Source organism: Tetrao urogallus (genome assembly GCF_951394365.1).
Source record: "Tetrao urogallus genome assembly, chromosome: Z".
NCBI lineage: Eukaryota > Metazoa > Chordata > Aves > Galliformes > Phasianidae > Tetrao > Tetrao urogallus.
The window spans coordinates 13,037,738-13,056,189 of record NC_136816.1 but is presented as its reverse complement, the minus strand read 5'-3'; the positions used below and the strand labels follow the sequence as shown (position 1 = coordinate 13,056,189).

Genomic DNA, 18,452 nt, shown 5'->3' with positions numbered 1-18,452 from the left:
GAACATCTGCTGCTCCTGGATACAGATACATAGCCAAGGGAGTGCTTTAAAGGGCTAAGGAATGCCAGGTATATTCATTACTGAAAAATAATGTTCAAACCAGGATTTCTTTTGCTTTTGTCATTAAGACTACACAGCTTATGAAGTTAGAAAAAAACATTAATGGTTACACTGATTTATTGTATTTCCAAATTAAGACCACACCTTCAAAACCTTTCATTGAACAGATGCCAAAAGACTGCTAAAGTTAGGTTAGGCATAGTGAAAGAACAATATAGTATTAAGCTTACAAAAAATCTTAGCCAAAGCCATGATTTCCAACAGAAGATCCCAATGTTTGTTTTGGGACTCAGTCACTTGAGTAAATACCTAAATTTCAAAAAAACACCTGAATGCAGAGAAGTGCAAGGTAGAGTCCAAACCAACGCTCATGTAAGCTGGTACATCCACACAGCCCAGTGTTCTTCAGAGTAATTTTGGTACAGAATTCACATGGCACAGTGCCTGGGCTAACATGTCCTGCTTTTCAGCAGTTTAATAGTTCAGGCTTGGTGCCAAACTGACAGGGCATCAGGCTCTGGAGCAGTCTGCACATGGTGCTGTATAAGCAGGAACTTAGGAGAAAAATGCCAATAGATCAGATGCTACTTTTGCCACCAACACTCTATTTAAAGTTTTGTTTCCTGTGCTTCTTTACAAGAACAATTCTCTTCCCCAAAATTTTGGAGGCTATTTCCTTATGGTGCTTGCATGCCAACTCTTAGGCCTGAGTCTTCCACATGGAAGAATAATAGCAGCCTTCTACTTGTCTTCCTGCAGCTTTTGGCAGGTGATTTTCTTAGCTATCCAACTGCTATTATGGAGATAAACTCTTCCTTGGTGCTTGATGTTTCTATCACAGAAAGAGCTGTTTGAGGTTAGATGGTTTACATTCCCACTGCCAAGCAGCAAGAGAAGGCAACCAGAGCTCCAATAGAGCAGAGCAGTCGCTTCTTTTCATCCTACAGAAACAATTACTAAGAAACTGCTTCTGCCTGCCAAGTCTATCTTCTTATAAAGACACATTTTCAGATAGATGTATTATGTTATGTACTGTGGTTCAAAAAGACTGGTTTTGGAGAACTTTAGAGGTACTTGCTAAAAAAAAAAAGTAATTGTGAAAACAGGAGTTCATCTTGTAAAGGATATAAAACCAATCAACGTGCTACTGGGACAAGTGAACAGCATTTGCTCTGTGAATCAAGAGTATCCTCCCAGAACATGTGCAGGAGAAATGAGAAAAATATGGGCTGGAAAAAAATCTTAAAAATAATCAAAAAGAGAATGGAACAAGTCAATAGTGAAGGAAGAACAATTTCCTAAAACTGGTCATATGAATGCCTTGTAGTTATAAGTAGTAGCTGTTACTGGTTTGACTGGGATTACTGCTGACTACAAATGAAATAAATGAATTCTTACCATCAACAGCCAGCGATACAATGCCTTGTGTGTCCTCAACTCCATACATCACATCACAGCGGTACACCCCTGCATCACTTGCACGCAGCCTAGAGAAAGTCAGTGAAGCATCACCGGTCTCCTCTGAATGGGTTGGAACTGACACCCTGTCCTTGTAGTTCTGGCCTATTTTGATGTTCCCATTCTGGGCCACAAGGACCGTGGTTTCTTTTGCATCTTTTCCGCTTTTATCCAGTTCAACCTTTGACCATTTGATTCGAAGATACTCGGCTGCGTAGCTGGAGGCTATGGTGGGTGTGGTTGAAAAGAAGCATGGAAGGACTGACGTTCCAGAGAGGGATCCCTTCACCAGGGTTTTTTTTTCTGCCTTAACTAGAAGAATGGGAGAGAGGAAGAGAAAGGATATATCACATTAGCAACCAGCAAAATCAGAAACACATTTCATCACTGTTTAATTATTAACAGACTTTTAAGACCTGAACTCTAGCTGGTTCACAAAAGATCTGACCAGAGTAAGCCAAAACGGAGTCTGTACCAACATCCTCAGCCCTTGACTGAGCTCCTTCCTGTCTGGGTAAATTAATTCACTGCTCTTTGATTTGTTTTTTCCATTTGTCGTAGTCACTGACTGTAGCAGTCAGATTGGTATTGGCTTCCTTTGGAAACTGTTTTGAAGGTTACAGATGACAGTTGAATTGTAAGAGCTATGTTTTCAAACTTCACCAGACTAAAACCAGTTGTTGAAAGACAACCAGATATCTCACATTTGTTGCTGGCCAAAACTAGGCACTTAGGGGAGCTAGTGATGCTTACACTTTGTTTTACCTTACAGCAGCCTGTTCATATGCTCATGTAGTAGAAGTAAAACACAGCCCAAGACTTTACATACACTGCCTTCCTTATTCCATTTCTCTTTCAAGGGTTAACTCTTTTTATTGTATACATGCTGAAACAAAAGCCTTTTCAGTGAGATTATCCTAAGTTGTCATTCTTTCAAAATTATTTCCTTGTAGCCCAGGGGCCTTTAACACATTACAGAAATGGGGTATTTTAAGATGTTAAAGCAAAGAAGGAAGCAAAGCACACAGAAAGTCCCTGCTTGGCTCAAGCTTGACTTGATAGGACCTTTATCATTTTTATGACATCTCCAGCTGCAAACACTTTACAGTGAAATGCTTCCATCTGACAATATCCCAAGGGGAAAGTTGACTACTGTTCATCCAACCTGCACACAGCAACTGTCTGAAAACAGGATTTCTGTTAGATTTATGTTGTTATGTGATGTTATTTCACCATATTTAATGGCTTAATGAAGATTAAAGGCTGTCATATAATAGAATGTATATGTCCTCTTTCACTGACCTGCAAACATTTTTTCAAAGGTTGAAAATGCTAATCATTAATTTGAAGTCAGGTAGAATTCATAAAGTTTAGAAACAAAAAATGTCTTCAAATACCAGGCACCAGCACGAAATATGAGATACCAGTACTTGAAAAGTTATCTAGTTATTTAGTTACCATCAAAAACATCATCACACTATAAAGAGAAGAATATTTTGAAAGAAAAACAGGAGAGAAGGAGAAAAAGAAAAAAAAAAGAAAAACTTTTTATTAAGCTGATGATTTTTAACAGATGCACATCACACAGAGAATAAAACATTAATAGTAACATCTACAAAAATATTCAATAATCACCAGTATGACAGCCATGCATTTTTACAACAAAGTCCTAGCCAGAAAAATACTGGCCCAGCCAAGGATGACCAAGAAGTTGGAACGGAAGTCTTCAAATAGTTTCCATTCATACCTACCTAAGTTAAGATTCTTGGGAACTTAGTGCAGAAACACGCAAGTTAGCTTTATCAGAACTGATTAGACCAGAGAGATTCTAACAACAATGGTGTAGCATTCTGCCAATACAGCTGCACTGCATCCAAAGCTCAAATGAAAAGTTCACACAGAACTGAGCTGATTTACCAGCAAGATTTTTCGCTCTGATTCAGGCATGTAGTGAAATTTTCAGTCTTACAAGCAAAGATTGGTGAGATACTACAACTCATGTTGAACAAACACAACTTGAGAAAGATCTAGAAAGGATGTATTTATAAAACAGTGAATGACAAAAACAGGACCAACATATAACTAGGACTGAACAATTCACAAGGCTTTAAGGCAAGCCTACAGAAGTTACTGAAGACTATAGACTAGCTCAAAAGCTTTGATTGCAAACACATTTGTTTAAAAAAAGATACTGAAACAAGAATTTGGGGAAGTCAGATGTTGTTTAAAAAGAACTAAAAACCTGACTTCCCTAGAACTGATTGCTAAACACCACAGTGAGCTGGTTTTATCCCAAGATTTACAGTAGGAAAACATCACTAACTCTTGTATCACCTTTAATTTCTTGGAACTTTATTTAATTACATTTGGGTAGAGCTAGAGAAATAGAATGAATACTCAATCCTATCAGTTGTGATGGAAAAACTGCCAAATCGCACAGGTGGGAGATTAAATCAGTTTCAAAATATTTAGCTTTTATTATGATCTCTTGTCATCTATATACATTACAGGAACTTCTTAAATGAAAAATGATCTACTTATAATTACGCTGACTGACAGAATTTTAATAAACTTTCAAAGGCGCTGTTTTCAGTTATGTGTGATCTAGAATATCAGTACCAAACCCTGAGGAAATTTCCTCTTCAGAATTTGTGTCTTCTCATTAGTAGAATGAAACCCTTGACAGCAAATAGATATCATAATGATATGCAAATTAGATCTACCCTAAACTGGACTATATCCAAGAATAAGGCAAAAACTATGTACCTACAAACTCATCTAGCTGTAGAAAGCTCTATGAAGTGCTTTTAAAAGCACTCTGTTTTGACTAGCAGATGAGAAAAGGGGAGAAAATATAATTCACTGAAAAGCTTTGTATTGATGATTAAGAAATATTCCCATTCAGTTTCAAAAACTTCGTTTCTTCAGTAGTCCAAGCCAGTTGAGACAGACTGTACCTTAGAAGGGATGCAGTCAACAAAATGCATACAAAATATTTTGTAACTGTTTGTAAATCTGAATATGAGCTGAGAAAAGCAGGTATTTACCCAATCATCAGTGAAGAGCAATCCTAGCACTGAACGTTGTTTCATACCACGTCTTCACCATCTACCCAAGTAAAACCTAAAACACTGATAACTCTTAAATGAGATATGGTATGAGCATTCTTTTCTCTTACTAACTAAAATGCATCACTCTTGAGCATATTTAAGTCCTTATGGAAAATAGACAATAAAGAAACAAAATACACAGTTAAGTCCAAGTAATCTGGCTACAGATCTATCTTTCAAGAACTACCGGTAAAGTTAACGAGAGCTTTGTACTAGATGATGGGACAGCAGATTCAAGCCCAGAGCATGACATGCAGTCAGGTTATCAGCAGACTCTCTGTGTTTTAGCAGCTGGGTTTTTATGTCTTCCTCAATTTAAATATTAAATAGGTTCAATATCAGAATAAGAAGCAGGAACAGAATGAAGATCTCTCATACAGTATCCTGACAGGAAACAGTCCTGTCAGGGTAGGGGTTTCACAGACTAAACAATGCTGTATATTCCCCAAACCTGAAGCTAAGACATTTTAATCAATTTATCATGGAAATGACAGTATATATGAATATTTTTCCCTAGATGCCTTATCTTACCAATGACATGTGTTTTTATATGTTTCTCTTGAAGTTGGACACAAACTACTTCTTGTTTGAGCACAAAGCAGTTCCTTAGAATTCTCTGTGCAATTGTTTGTAATCAGTGTACTTATAGGATATATTACCTGTCAAGAAAAATTGCAAAGACCAATGAAATTGTGTACTGTTACTTTAATGACTAATACTGAGCCTAAGAGATGTCTTTTCACTAACCATCATTTCTTTAATAAAGATACTGAAAAACTAAAACATAACGCATAGCTTTTACAAACTTGTATGAAATTTTGATAGCAGAGGTAGTAGAAGACCAAGACCAATAAAGTCCTCACTCAAGTTCTTTACAAGGTAATCTGCAGTCTTAAGATACAGAGTAAGAAAAGGAGGCAAAGTAATGAAAAAACAATTATTGTCATATTCTGTAAAAAAATCATTCTGCCAGAAAAACATAAATTCCAGCTGCCAAACCCAGTGTAACATGCATACAAATGTGCAAATATTATAAGCAAGCACACGTGTTCTAGAGCACATATAATATTAACATGATATGCCAAGTTGATGTATATTATTTGTACCTTCAAAAGGACATTATCACATACTGTAACCTAAGATGTTTGTATTCTCTTCTGGATTGTAGGGCTTTCATAAAAACACACTTATTCGTGACATGATAAATAGTAGCTTATAATGAGAGAGGTAAACTTCAACAATGATCATAATCACTGGGTCCAGCTTGTAAACCAGAGAATTGTAACACCAGGTAGTTCAAAGTGAGTAAATGGCAGGCCAAGAGTAGGTGTCATGAGCAAACCTTGCTCATGAACTTCTATCATTAATCCTTCACATGCACCACAGCATGTTGTCCAGAGAAGGGCAGTGAAACTGGTGAGGGATCTGGAGCACAAGTCTCACGAAGAGTGGCTGAGGGAATTGGGATTGTTCAGTCTGGAGAAGAGCAGGCACAGGGAAGACCTTAAACTCTCTACAGCTGCCTGAAAGGAGGCAGTGGCAAGATGGGGGTCAGCCTCTTTTCCCCCATGACTAGAAATAACAAGGGGGAATGTCCTCAAGTTGCATCAGAGAAGGTTCAGGTTGGATATCAAGAAAAATTTCTATGAAAGCATGGTCAGGTGCTGGTTGGGCACAGGCTGCCCAGGGAGCTGGTGGAGTCATGGCCCCAGGTGTGTTCAAGAAACACATTTGGATGAACACGTTTAGATGTTATACTAAGGAGCATGCTTTAGTAAGGCAATATTGGTGGTAGGTGGATGGTTGGATTAGATAATCTTGGAGGTTTTTCCAACCTTGACAGTTCTATGATTCTATAACCTAATAATCTCTTGGATTCCAGAATTAATAACTTTGTTTGTCTGTTTTTTGAAAAGAGGGGTTTGGGGGAACTCCCAAAGAAAGCCTTTTGGAGCTACTGGAAGAGAAAAGGAAGTGCTTCAGTAAGCAACGGAATCAATGATGCCAAAATCAAACATCAGACTGAATGACAGATGATCAATACAGACTGGATAGTTTAGCCTCTAAACAGTACACATTTTCAAACATTAGTATTCTCAATTGATATTTAAATTTTTCAACACAACATTTTTCCTAGCAGAAAATGCCAACTTGCCAAAGCTTATTTCTTTCATAAAATAACTGTCGATTTTGACAAATTTCCTATACGAGTTTCAAAAGAATGAATCTAAGCTTTCAGAACAGTTTTACCCAAAGGGAAACACTGCCATTAATCATAGGCAAGTGACTATTCAATCAACCCATATGGTTAACCAAATCCATTTTGGGAACAGAAAGTATGGGAATCTGTGTTTCACAAAAGATTTCAAGGCATCAATATTTCACTCAAATTCAGGATTTAAAAAAAAAAAAAAAAATTGAAATGTAAGAAATTCCTGTCTAACTTTTCAAATTGCAAACAGAGATTTTATTTTAAAGGGTTTTTTTTGTTGTTGTTGTTTCTTTTCGTTCTAAACAGCAGGACTGGAAAGGTTTGTCTGTGACCTTGTAATATTAATCCTCAGAAAAGTTATTACATAAACTTACTATTATTTCTACAAAACAGAAAGATATGGATCAAGCCCAGACTCTATTGGATTAATTCACATTAAAGTTTACCTCATCTTTTTCCTCTTCAGCATGACCATATTCTGAAGAACTTCCCATTTGAGAATCTCTGAGGCTAAAGTGTGATACTCAACTTCAAAAATAAAACCCATGAAGTCCACAATATATTTCTAGGAACACAAAGATTTTTCTGCACTTTTTCCAAAAATTTCAAGAGAATGAGGACAAGTCAGAACTTGGTCTGTATTCCTGAGATGACCACACCAGCACATTCACAGAACACTTGTGTTCTTGAAATTCTTTTTCTGGAAGTCACATGAACAATTTATAAACCATTTCAGAGGTGATGATAAGTGGAGTAAGTTGAAGGGCATCTAATGGTGTCATTCCTTCAGTCTCACCTCTCCACAAATATTGATGCACTCCTACTTCCCTAATTCTACCAGCTCAGGCAATTGCATAAATCAGTGAGGCAGATCAAAGATCTGATCCAGCTGAATACTAACTTGCAAAAAGGGTTATCCGATGTCTCTCAGACAAGTCATTTACCTGACTGAGCTGGACAGATATGCCCATAAGTACCGTCAACACATAGAAATACATGTCAGCCAGCACTAGGGTACGGAGAAGGGGAAGAACTACCCCATGTAGTGCTAAATGATGTATGTGAGATTAGACTGACCACTGAATTAAGCCCTAAATAAACATGATCAGATTTTCAATAGGTTGTAATAGAAATGTCAGCTTTACATACAATGTCAGATTCATTTGTCTTGCTTATCCTCTCCTTACATGCTCTCCTCCCAAAGGTTGATTATCAGGTAAAATCTTAACTTCATACCTCTCATCCCATGAGTGATGTACAAGCATTTACTCCATTTTAAAGCTGACTAATAGTGCTACAACTTATCAAATAAACATTTTTAAGTTCCCTATATAAACTGACATTGTTGGTCCATGATTTCTTCTGACAATCACTTGCTTTGCCTTCCAGAATACTTCATATGAACAAATAATTAAATGCCTGCAGATCAAAGATGCAGATCAAATGTACAGCAGTGTACATTTACAGATTTTATTGAGTAAAAAATGGAAAGAAAGAAAAAAAGCTTGACATTTAATAACCAAATGAGTTTCAGCCCTCAATAAATGAGATAATGGAAGCTTAGTTTTAGCATCTTGCCCCTCCCTGAAGCTTTGAGTCCGTTTCCTCCGAGAATGTCTTCTAATTGTCTTGGTCTGCTGTGTGTTTAGTAAAGAATGGAGAAACAAAACTAGATTTAAGGAGGAGGGGATGACAGGAAACAGAGAAGGATAGTGCTCCCAACCCAAGTGAAGGAAAAAAAAAAAAAAAAAAGCCCACCATCTTTTCTTCTAAAGTCAACACTTAAGCAAAACAGTTTTTATCTTACAGGAAAAATTACCTAAGAAAGAACTTTGCTATACACAGTATAAGAGCTAAAAAATATAAAAAAAAAAAAAAGAAAAAAAAAGTCAAAAAAAAAAAAAGAAAAGTATAAAGAGATTTTCCAAAGGCTCCCGAGAAGAAGAAAGTAGAATAAAAATTGTCTTGATTTGAGCCTTGGGAAAACCATCATTCCAATTTTCGGAGTCTGCAGCTGCTGTAGGGACCTGCTCTGTACTAATTTTGAGTCAAAAGTTTCGAACCATAGCAATCATATATGAATATGTACTTCAGCTTAACACGTAATCACCATGAGAAGTAAACAGGGCTCCAACTTTCTATCCAAAGCTAACACCTGCCGCTGCTTTAAGATGTTTTGGTTCCAGGCCCCAGCAGCCAGGAGATTGCCACAGCTTCCAACCAGCTTGGCCTACAGCTGCCCCCACCACGGAGGGTCTGGCGACCCCAAAAGCATGCCTCCTTAGGCTCATTCTTCTGTTATTACAGAGGCAGGCAGAGACTGGGGTTCTTGGTTTCTCTATATCTCACTTGTATGTGGCACTTTTCACCCTGAATATAGAGAGTGTCAGTGACATACAAACTCATAAGGCTGCTGTCATATCAATAACATGAATGCATGCATTGGGATCTGACTGGTAGATGTGCAGAACAGCTGTTCCTGTAGATCCAAGACTCCCCCACTTAATTTGCGACCTCTGCAGCCTGACTAGGTGTGTAGCAGCAAGCTGCTCTTGCTCTCATGCACTGGCACTTCTCAGTGCTGAAGCCCTCATGAAACTGTTTGCTTTTCACCAAAACTATCCCCTCCAGTACTCCCCACTTCATCCATGCAGGGGAACTCCTCTGTAGGCCATGCCAAATGAAGGTATGAGACATATCTGACAAACAGGCCCAACATTTCACAAACAGAGGTTAAAGCAGTTAAGTCACATTCCTGAACATTTGAAGAAGGCAAGCTGTTTCACTTTATGCTTTCTAATGTCTTTATCGCATTATCACGCTGTCTTTATCATTACTCGAATTATAGTAATGGCACTGACAAACCTCAGGAGACACAAACTGTGTAAAAACCTTGCCAAAAACATGCTCAAGCACCAGAAGTTTTCTATGTAAATCAGTAGGCAAAAAGGAGAAAACAGGAACAAAATTAGTTACACAGTACAGAGATAAAATCAGAAAACACATTTCCCCAGTCCTGGGAAGTACTTTCCCAATTGGATTGTGCTCCTTCCCGCTGTCACTGGAATTAATTTTAATAAATTATTCCATACATAACAGACTTACCTTTAGGTAGCATATAAGTTATAGCTAATGTAGAGCACATCCATATGATGCCTTTTATATTTAACAACATCTTGACCTACAAATAAAGAGAAACAGAATAAATGGTTAGTTTAACACTGAGTCCTTACAAAGTGTAGCAAGTCAGTGCAACTCTATTCATCATTGGTTGATACTAGAAGCAGTCGTGAGCTCAAAAAATGATGCTCAGAAGGACAGTGAATAATAATATTCTGATCTTCACCATTTTGTACACTGTTTTAAATCTGATACCACACAGCAACAGCAGTCCGTAAGTAGAACATGATGACTTCTTCCTCCTGTAGAGCTGCCAATTTAGATGCAGCCTCCAGGAAGATCTGCATCCATAACATAGACTGCCCTATCAATTAGCATCAGCAAATAACCTTAGTTTAAAAGAGGCTCCCACAATAACTTCATGAATTCTGAGCGTAAATCAACATCTGCACTATGCACTATGACCCTTTCCATCTACAAAAGTCCTGCTTTAAAACTGCTGTATGTATTATTTCATAGTGGAGATTTATTATAGTGGCAGTTCTAATGACTATAAAATACTAATTCATACTGAATTTCAGTTTACTGAGTCTGCAGTAATAAACAAATGTGTCAATCCCCTTTGTGTTTGCTTATTGCTCCTTTTACAGGCTCCATGCTCTCACAGCTGAAAACATATATAACACATACATAATACATTGCTTGTTCATAATGGTATGTTCTCATTTTTATTTCAGTTTCTAATTACACATCTGCAATTATCCTGCAAACTTAAGAAGCATTCTAGCAAAACCATCACAATTCCCATAAATGTCAACTATTGGAAACATAGAATCATTAAAGTTGGAAAAGACCACTAAGATCAGTTAGCCCATCCACCAATCCACCTCCACCATGCTTTTAAAAACAGTTCCTTCCCCACACAGTCATATGCACTACTGAGGCATCTTAAGGAATAGCTCTCAGTAATGATTTGTCAAATGCCCTTGAAAAGTTTTAAATCACAGAACAGTGAGTTTCCTGCTGTCAAAGTACACTACGTGGCTTGGAAATAGCCAAGAAACCTGAACTCTAAAATAGATTACAGCTCAACAGCAAAATAAGGATTAAAGAGATCTATGGTATTGCTATGAACCTTGTATTACTTACACATTTTCTGACATTTTTTACATTAGCATTTTAGTTATTTAGTATTTATATGTAACGTTGTAGGGTCAAAGCCTTAACTAATAAACCCACAAACGTCCATAAGCTATACTGAGCACTAAAGTGAAACACGCAGTAATTTCAAAAAATTCAAAAAATTACTGATGATGTGTTCAACCCCAGGAAAATTCCCTACACCGGTAACAGCTGCAGCCCATACTTAACATGAATCTGTGTGAATTGGCACCTGACCTGTAAGCGCTGAATGGTTCAGAAAAGACGCAAAACATCTCAAATGAAGAGTTTCCAGTGAGGCAGTCTCTAACATAGCAGCATCATGCTCAAAATTCCCACCCAAAAGGGTTGAAAATCCAAGCCATTTTCATTCCCCATATACAGATGGCCAGGGCTGGCTGGTTGCACTGGGAAACATATGCTGCAACCTATTCCCAGGGCGTGGAGGAAAGAATACAGCTGCTTTCCATGGAGCAGGCTGCACGTTGCCAAAGACGCCTCATTTCTGCTTCATCCATTTGACAGAGCTCACAGCACGATGTGATATCACGGATTTGGCAATATTAACTTCACAGAAACTGCACATTTTATGAGCCAGTCCCAAACATGAACCAAGACGTCTCTGACTTTATTCAGTTTGAGCCCCATCCTCCACTAAGCTTTTTCTGAGGACTCAAACACTAACTGGCTGGTTTTATCTTTCTCCCAGCTAACATAAGCAAAGCAGCAAATGGAGAATACACGTGTTTATTTCACAACTAATTTTAAAAACCTATACTGTGCTTCAGAATATTATGTTCCCACAGAACACTGTCAAGAGTAAGAAGGTTGCACTTGGTAAGAGCTGCAGACACCAGAGTGCTTTGAATTCAGAGGGACAACTTTCAAATAAAGGCAGCCACATATTCTTAAATAAATGCTCAAGTGATCCCTGTTATTACACAAAGTCTCAGAAAATGAGAGGTCACTGTGAGACTGCAGATGTGCTGAAACCAGAAGATGTTTCAAGCACCTTTGTGTTCTGAGACCACTGTAAAACACCAAGGCCGTTGCCAATTAGCTCCTGTAGCAAAACAAGTACTGTGAAGGCAGCACACAAAGGAGACCTACAGTATTCTCCAACCTCAAAGACGGTGAATGCAAAAGCTCTGGCCATTCTGAAGACATGGTAGTTCCAGATCTTGCAAGCTGTTCTGTCCACGTGTTTTCCATGTGTCACACACTGGCTGCATCAACAGTTAAACAAAAGTCTAGAACAAACTATTTAATAGTTCAGCTTTCCATGTTTACCCATGTACTGCACATCCCTTCTCCCTTAGTAGGCAACCGTGGCTTTTGAGACCAGAAACAAGGGAACTGGACAATGGGATCAAACAAATTCACAATGGAAAAGGAATAAATGACTTTCCAGGAAGACAGGTATGCAGCACCTAAGCAGGGTGGGTTGCATGCTCCTCTGCAGTAGCTGCCCCTCTGTCAGTGGACAACATGCACCTGTGCAAGGTCTTGTGTCCCCCGAAGCTCACTGGAGTACTGTGACACAAAGTGATGCAACCAGTCCCATATGCGGGTAATTCCACCAGACCTGCCACCATATTGCAGAGCTGCTGAGAGTCAGCTGCAGTGGGTATATGAAAGATCTCACCTTCTCGTTCCTGCCCACCTTGCACACAAACACAGAGTGCCATGCTTCCAGCACAGTGCTGGTTACAGCACTCTTAACATAGTTTGAGGAATCTCATTGTAAAAACATTTTCAGCTTTCAGCCCTGAATGATGAAAAAAAACCCATATACTCAAAATGAAATGTGGAAACAGAAAAGACAACTGCAAAGAGATGACTTCCAAGACACCTTGTGACTGCTGAGGACCAGGTGGTATCAAACCATTAGAGCACTCATGGTTGGGATCTTGACTTGGCCTTGTGATGAGGATTAATAAAATTATATTTGCTATTTGCTATAGTAAGAGCTCACACAGCTAAAAAAATAAAAAATAAAAAATCCAAAATGTACTGTACATGACCACAGAGCTTAATACAAGACACCTGCCAAAAATCCCCACCCAGCACTTCAAAAATCTTCTCTCACACAATTTTCTAGATATCCTCCACCATGAGGCTGTTAAGTAATGAAAAATGCTGGGGGAAGGGTTCAAATCTTGGGTTCATGAGCATCACGAGCACAACTGCCATGCAATATGCCATGCATGAGAGTTTTCACAGCCTGATCCTCCATGGGTTCCTATAAACACTCCTGGGTTACAAAGTGCTGCTCTACCACAGCTGCCAGAATTAAATGTGAAATTGCCCTGTTACCCTGTCTGAGGAACAATGGGCAGATGCAAACAGCAACACCCAGCCCAGCCTGGAAAGAGCACATGGGCCTCTCCTGGCATGCACCAATCTCCCTCAAAAGCAATCTGCAAGGCAGAGGAGCCTGCTAGCAACCAGTGCCTCAGCCACTCAGGAAACTATGATCAGATGGGACTGCTCCTGCAACAAAATCTTTGCTCTAAGAGTGGCTTGTATTTCTAGTCCTGCCCTCTACAAAAGCCTCTGCTGGCTGGCTGCAGCATTAAGTATGCAGTAAGTAGCCAAGCTCTTTCCAGTCATACCTTCTCCATGAGCTTTTTTTTTTTTTTCCCTTGGTGTTGCTGCGCCTAGAGGAAGAGAAAGCCATAACACTACAGACAGAGCAAAAAAGTTCTGCCAACTAAAGGCTGCATGATTTGAGAAAGTGTTTAATTTCCACCTCCTATTAAAAAAAAAAAAAAAAAAAAAAAAGCATCTTAATTCATGTGACCACACTCAGGTTGCCACTGGCAGGAGTCCAACTGGACTGGTCCACTTCATTTGGAGTTGCTGCTCACAGACTGATTCATAGCAGTCATCACATTTCTAAACTGGATGCAGATCTGAGTTTTAAGCAAAAGTCACCAAGTCCCTGATAAACTTTATATCTCTGAAAACTAATGGTGGGGGTTCTCCCTCTGAGCAGAGAACAGAGCTCCTGTTTTTGCAGGCGCTGCTCCTTTCCCTACAACAGCAGAGTGTCATAGGAGCAGTAAGTTCTGATCAAATTCCAGCTTGTGCTTAGTTTACAGTGCAAGCTTGATCTCACACCAATGCTATTTTAATTTAACCAGGAGGGAGAACATCATGTCTCTAACACAAAAGGTTTCCCTAAAGTAGGAAAAATGAGAAATTAACTGCTGTCCTAGAGTAACTGTCATAAAAGGCTGCAGCTTCTCAGGTCATTCAGCACATGTTCTGCAGTTGTATGAGATGCAGAGTTGTATGTTGAGTATGAAGAAAGTAGTCTCTGCCCATTTAACCTCTTTGCCTATATAATGAAGTAAGGTTCATACCAAGAAAGAATAATTTTTTTTAAAAAAGGGGGGGAGGGGTAGGGAGGAGGAGGAGAAACATCCAAGAGAACCTGACACTAGAGTCATAAGTTGAAGTTACTGTACCTACTAATGGGAAAAACAGTAAACTGCATAACTTTCCAGTGCAGCCCAGATGCAGTGCCTTTCCTACTGCCTCCTGAGCACCAGGCACTGGGACATTCTCAGCTGATGTCTGTTCTAAGGCTCTGCACTTTCTTTCCTGCTGGCAGGCTTTTGATTCCTTCATGCCATCTGACTGTTAACTGCCAACACATACCAGCTTCACTGTAAGTACCGTTCAATTGACTTTGCTAGTTTCACTGCATCTCTGCTGTGTGATTAATCAGCACACTGTGTTGTCTCATCTCATCGTTGTCTCGCCTTCCATCTAACTCATCATCGTTGTCTGCTGGCCTGTTACCACTTCCAAAGGAATTACTATGGTCCTCAAAAAGGCTGTGGGGCATCTGCTGCATCCTCACCCAAGGTGCACTCCCCTCACCCCAGAGGGCAAGCAGCACAGTTGGTGGCCCCAAACAGCAGCACAGACGGGAGAGTGACCAGAGCACAGTGTTCTGGTGATCCCCATGCTAGCAGCTGTGGGCAACCTGCTGCTGCCTCAGGACATCCCTCCAGGCCTGCACTAATTTAAGCCAGAAGCAGCTCTGGGCTGGCAGGCAGCTGTGCAGAGAGGTGTTGGGAAGCTGTCCGAGGAAAGCAGGGCGGCTCAGCCTCACTCAGCTCTGCACACCTCTCCCAGCACCTCCAGGCCGAGCCGAGTGCACCTGGCCCAAGCCTCAGCTACCAGGCACTCTGGGAAGTTGAGGCCGTTCTTTCCCCGGTACCCTCAGTGCAGAAGGTGGCAGGACTGGCTGGGCAGGGACAGGCGCTGCAGCCATGAGGTGGGCATTGAGGCGCTTACGCAACATGTCCGCCTCTTCGCAGAGGGAGCGCTTGGCTCGGTCTGTGAAAGCCGTTACCAACGCAGGATATGTTACCCCTCAGTGCATAAAATTAGCAGAACTCTTAGAAACAAAGCGCACAACGGCGGCTGCTGAGCCAGCAGTGCCCCGACGGCTGACTCGGAGCAGCTCCGCAGGATCCCCGCTGACCCGCAGCGGGCACGAACCGGCCCCGCACCACCAGCCCCCGCCAGAGGCGGGAAAGGCGCCGTTCGCCGCCCCGCCTCGCGGCGGTGCCGCCTTGCTGTCACACCGCGCCCACCCGCCGGCGCACGGCGACCATTTTATCCCCGTTATCGTTCTCCATTCTCCTCCCGAACGCGAGCAACGCCGCCGGCGGGAAATTAAACATTCGTACAACCACAGCTCCCCGCCCCGCCGGTCGCCGCCAGGGGGCGCCATAACGCTGCCGCCGCCGCTCCCCGTCCCGTCCCGTTCCTCGAGAGCGGCGGAGCCGCGCCCGGTGGCATCGGGACCCCTTTCCGGCCCCGCCGCGGAGTACGGCCGTGCCGCCGCTCTCGGCACCGGGGGGAGCTCCGTGGGAGGGGGCCCCGGGCGCGGTTTCAGCGCGCTGCTGGTGAGCCCCGCCGGCTGCCCCCGCTCCGGCCATCCGCACGTCCCCGGGGTCCGCCCTGCCGCCCCAGCCAGCGCTCCCCGGCCGCAGCCAAGTCTTACTCATCCCCTTTTGGAAGGAAACTTCCTTCTTTCTCCCTTTTTTTTTTTTTTTTCCCTAAAAGAAAAAACACCCAACATTTACACTCCAGTTGTCATGGGATGGGTTTCTGCAACACGTTTCATTCCTTTAAAAAGGAGGGGAAAAAAAAAAAAGAAAAAAAAAAAAAGGAGGAAAAAAAGGAGAAAAAATGCTTTTGGGTCTTAATCCCTGTGCCCGAAGGGAATGGGGGTGGCCGGGAGGACGTGACAAGTGGGACAATGAGGGCTGGCCCGCGCCCCGTCGCCCCTTTGTGTGGCGGAGTCACCTCGGGGCCGCCCGTGGGGGCGGATGGAGGGACAGAGGTTGTACGCGGGGCCCCATCCCTTGCAGTGGGTGCCCGACCCTCCGGCAAGCCCCCCTTACCCACCCACCGCACACACAGACCCTCTTTTTCCCGCCGTCGGAACTCCCTTAATTCCTTCCGCGATGCTCTCTCACTTTCTTTGTGACACAAAGGCGAAAAGCCGAAGGGCGGCGGGGGAAAGCAGTGCCCCGTGCCCCCGAGAGCCGTCCGTGGCTTTAGAGGCGTTGCTTTGCTCCGCTGACCCCGCGGTCTCTCTCCGCGTCCCCTGCCAGCCCCTCCCGGCCGTGGAAATGTGGTTCGGACGGTGCCCGTTCTCCGGCTCCTCCGAATAGATGCTGCTACCCGAGCGCCTCTGCCCCACTCTGTCTTGGCAGAAGCTTTCCAGAAACAAGGAAGAAAAAAAAAATTAAAAAGAAGAAAGAAGTAAAGACAAAAGAGAAAGAAAGAAAAAATGAGGAAAAAAAAAAAGAAGGTGGGGGGTGGGGTGGGGTGTGGGGAGCACACAAGGGCGGAGGAGGCTGAGCGCACGCTTTTCCAACGCAAGGAAACCTGGTGGCCGGAAAGGTTCCCTCTGGCCATTCCCTTCTCCTGCTGCACGAGCGCTTTGTGTCTGCAGTACCCGTAGGAAATAGCTTTCTTCTTTCTCCCCCAGGCGAGAAAGTGCCCCATCGCACACCAAGGTGCAGCTCTACCTTCCCGAGCAACCGGTACGAAGACTTCTGGGGCACCCACCCCAAAATTGCCCAGTTCTCTTTGTTCTCCTCTTTGCAGCGAGAGGTTTCGCTGAGTGCCCGGGCATCCCTTCACTCCCCCGGCTGTCGCCGAACTTACCCCAGGTTGTTTAAAATCATCAATCATTACTATCCTCTCCCGCTTAAGGTTTGCCGTTCAACTCTTTGTCCTTACAGGTATCGACAGCGAAACGATCGCTTTAAACCCCACGCTAGGTGTTTACCGGAGACCACAAGTAAAGGAGGGGGTGAGGGGAAAGCGCGTTAAAAAGAGTTATAGTTACCTTAAAAGGTAGCGTATTGCAGAGATTGCAAAAAAAATCACAACGCGGTGGCCAGGCTAGTCCAGAGATCCCAGTGGCCGCATGAAAGAGTAAATTCCCTGGTTGGTGCTGGAAGGAGGTGCTGGTTCCGGGGGTCTCCCCTTCGACCCAAGCCTCCCCTCCCTCCCTTACCACCGGTGAGCACCTGCCTGCGAGCCGCGCCGAGCTGCGGGCACCCGGAGCTCGCATGCAAGTTCAAATGCGAGCCTCAGCCACCCATCATTATTATATCGTTGTACCGTCAGCGCTGCAGAGGAGGGGCGCTGGCTGGGCGAGAGGAGGGTTCTCAGGCTCCACCAGAGCCTCCTCGCGATTGCAAAGCTCCCTCATCCAGCAGCTGGGCGCGGGAGACCCCTGCTCTGCGCCGCCCCCGAGCCGCGCAGCCCCCGCGGGCAACGCAGGGGTCCCGTAGCCCCCCGAGAGCCGGGGAGCCCCGCACGGGTCCCTCCGCACACCGGCATCAGCCCCGTAGAGACGGGCAGGCGGGCGCGAGAGGAGCATTGTTCCCCAATTAAACAATTAACCGGGGAGAGAATGGGGAGACCTCCTCCGCTCTGGCTCCCGGAGTCGGCTGCAGTGGGGAAAGTGGCTGGGACCAAAATCCCTTTTTCCCCTCTGCCTCCCCAATCTCAGCACAGGCTGCAATAAAAGAATATATGGGTGATTGTTCCAAACTTCCCCTAGTACTGCCAATTCACAAGCAGCCTCGCATCGGCAGCCTCCCGAGCCAAAAGCTTCTCCACCCTAGTTTTGTTTTACGCATCTCCAACCTCTTTCTTTCCTTTTCTTTCCTTTTCCTTTTCCTTTTCCTTTTTCTTTTCTTTTCTTTTCTTTTCTTTTCTTTTCTTTTCTTTTCTTTTCTTTTCTTTTCTTTTCTTTTCTTTTCTTTTCTTTTCTTTTCTTTTCT

At 42.7% G+C, this 18,452-nt stretch overlaps 1 protein-coding gene across 1 annotated transcript in view; it reads right to left on the bottom strand.

The window, feature by feature from the left end:
- VCAN (versican) overlaps positions 1-10,015 on the bottom strand; it is a gene marked incomplete at both ends in the record, with an annotated part of 97,574 nt that extends 87,559 nt beyond the window's left edge. The window contains 2 exons of the mRNA XM_079548818.1: positions 1,459-1,830; positions 9,946-10,015. Of these exons, the coding sequence (XP_079404944.1) occupies positions 1,459-1,830; positions 9,946-10,015 (442 nt within the window). The remainder of the gene's footprint in view (positions 1-1,458; positions 1,831-9,945) is intronic.
- Positions 10,016-18,452: the final 8,437 nt, after the last annotated feature.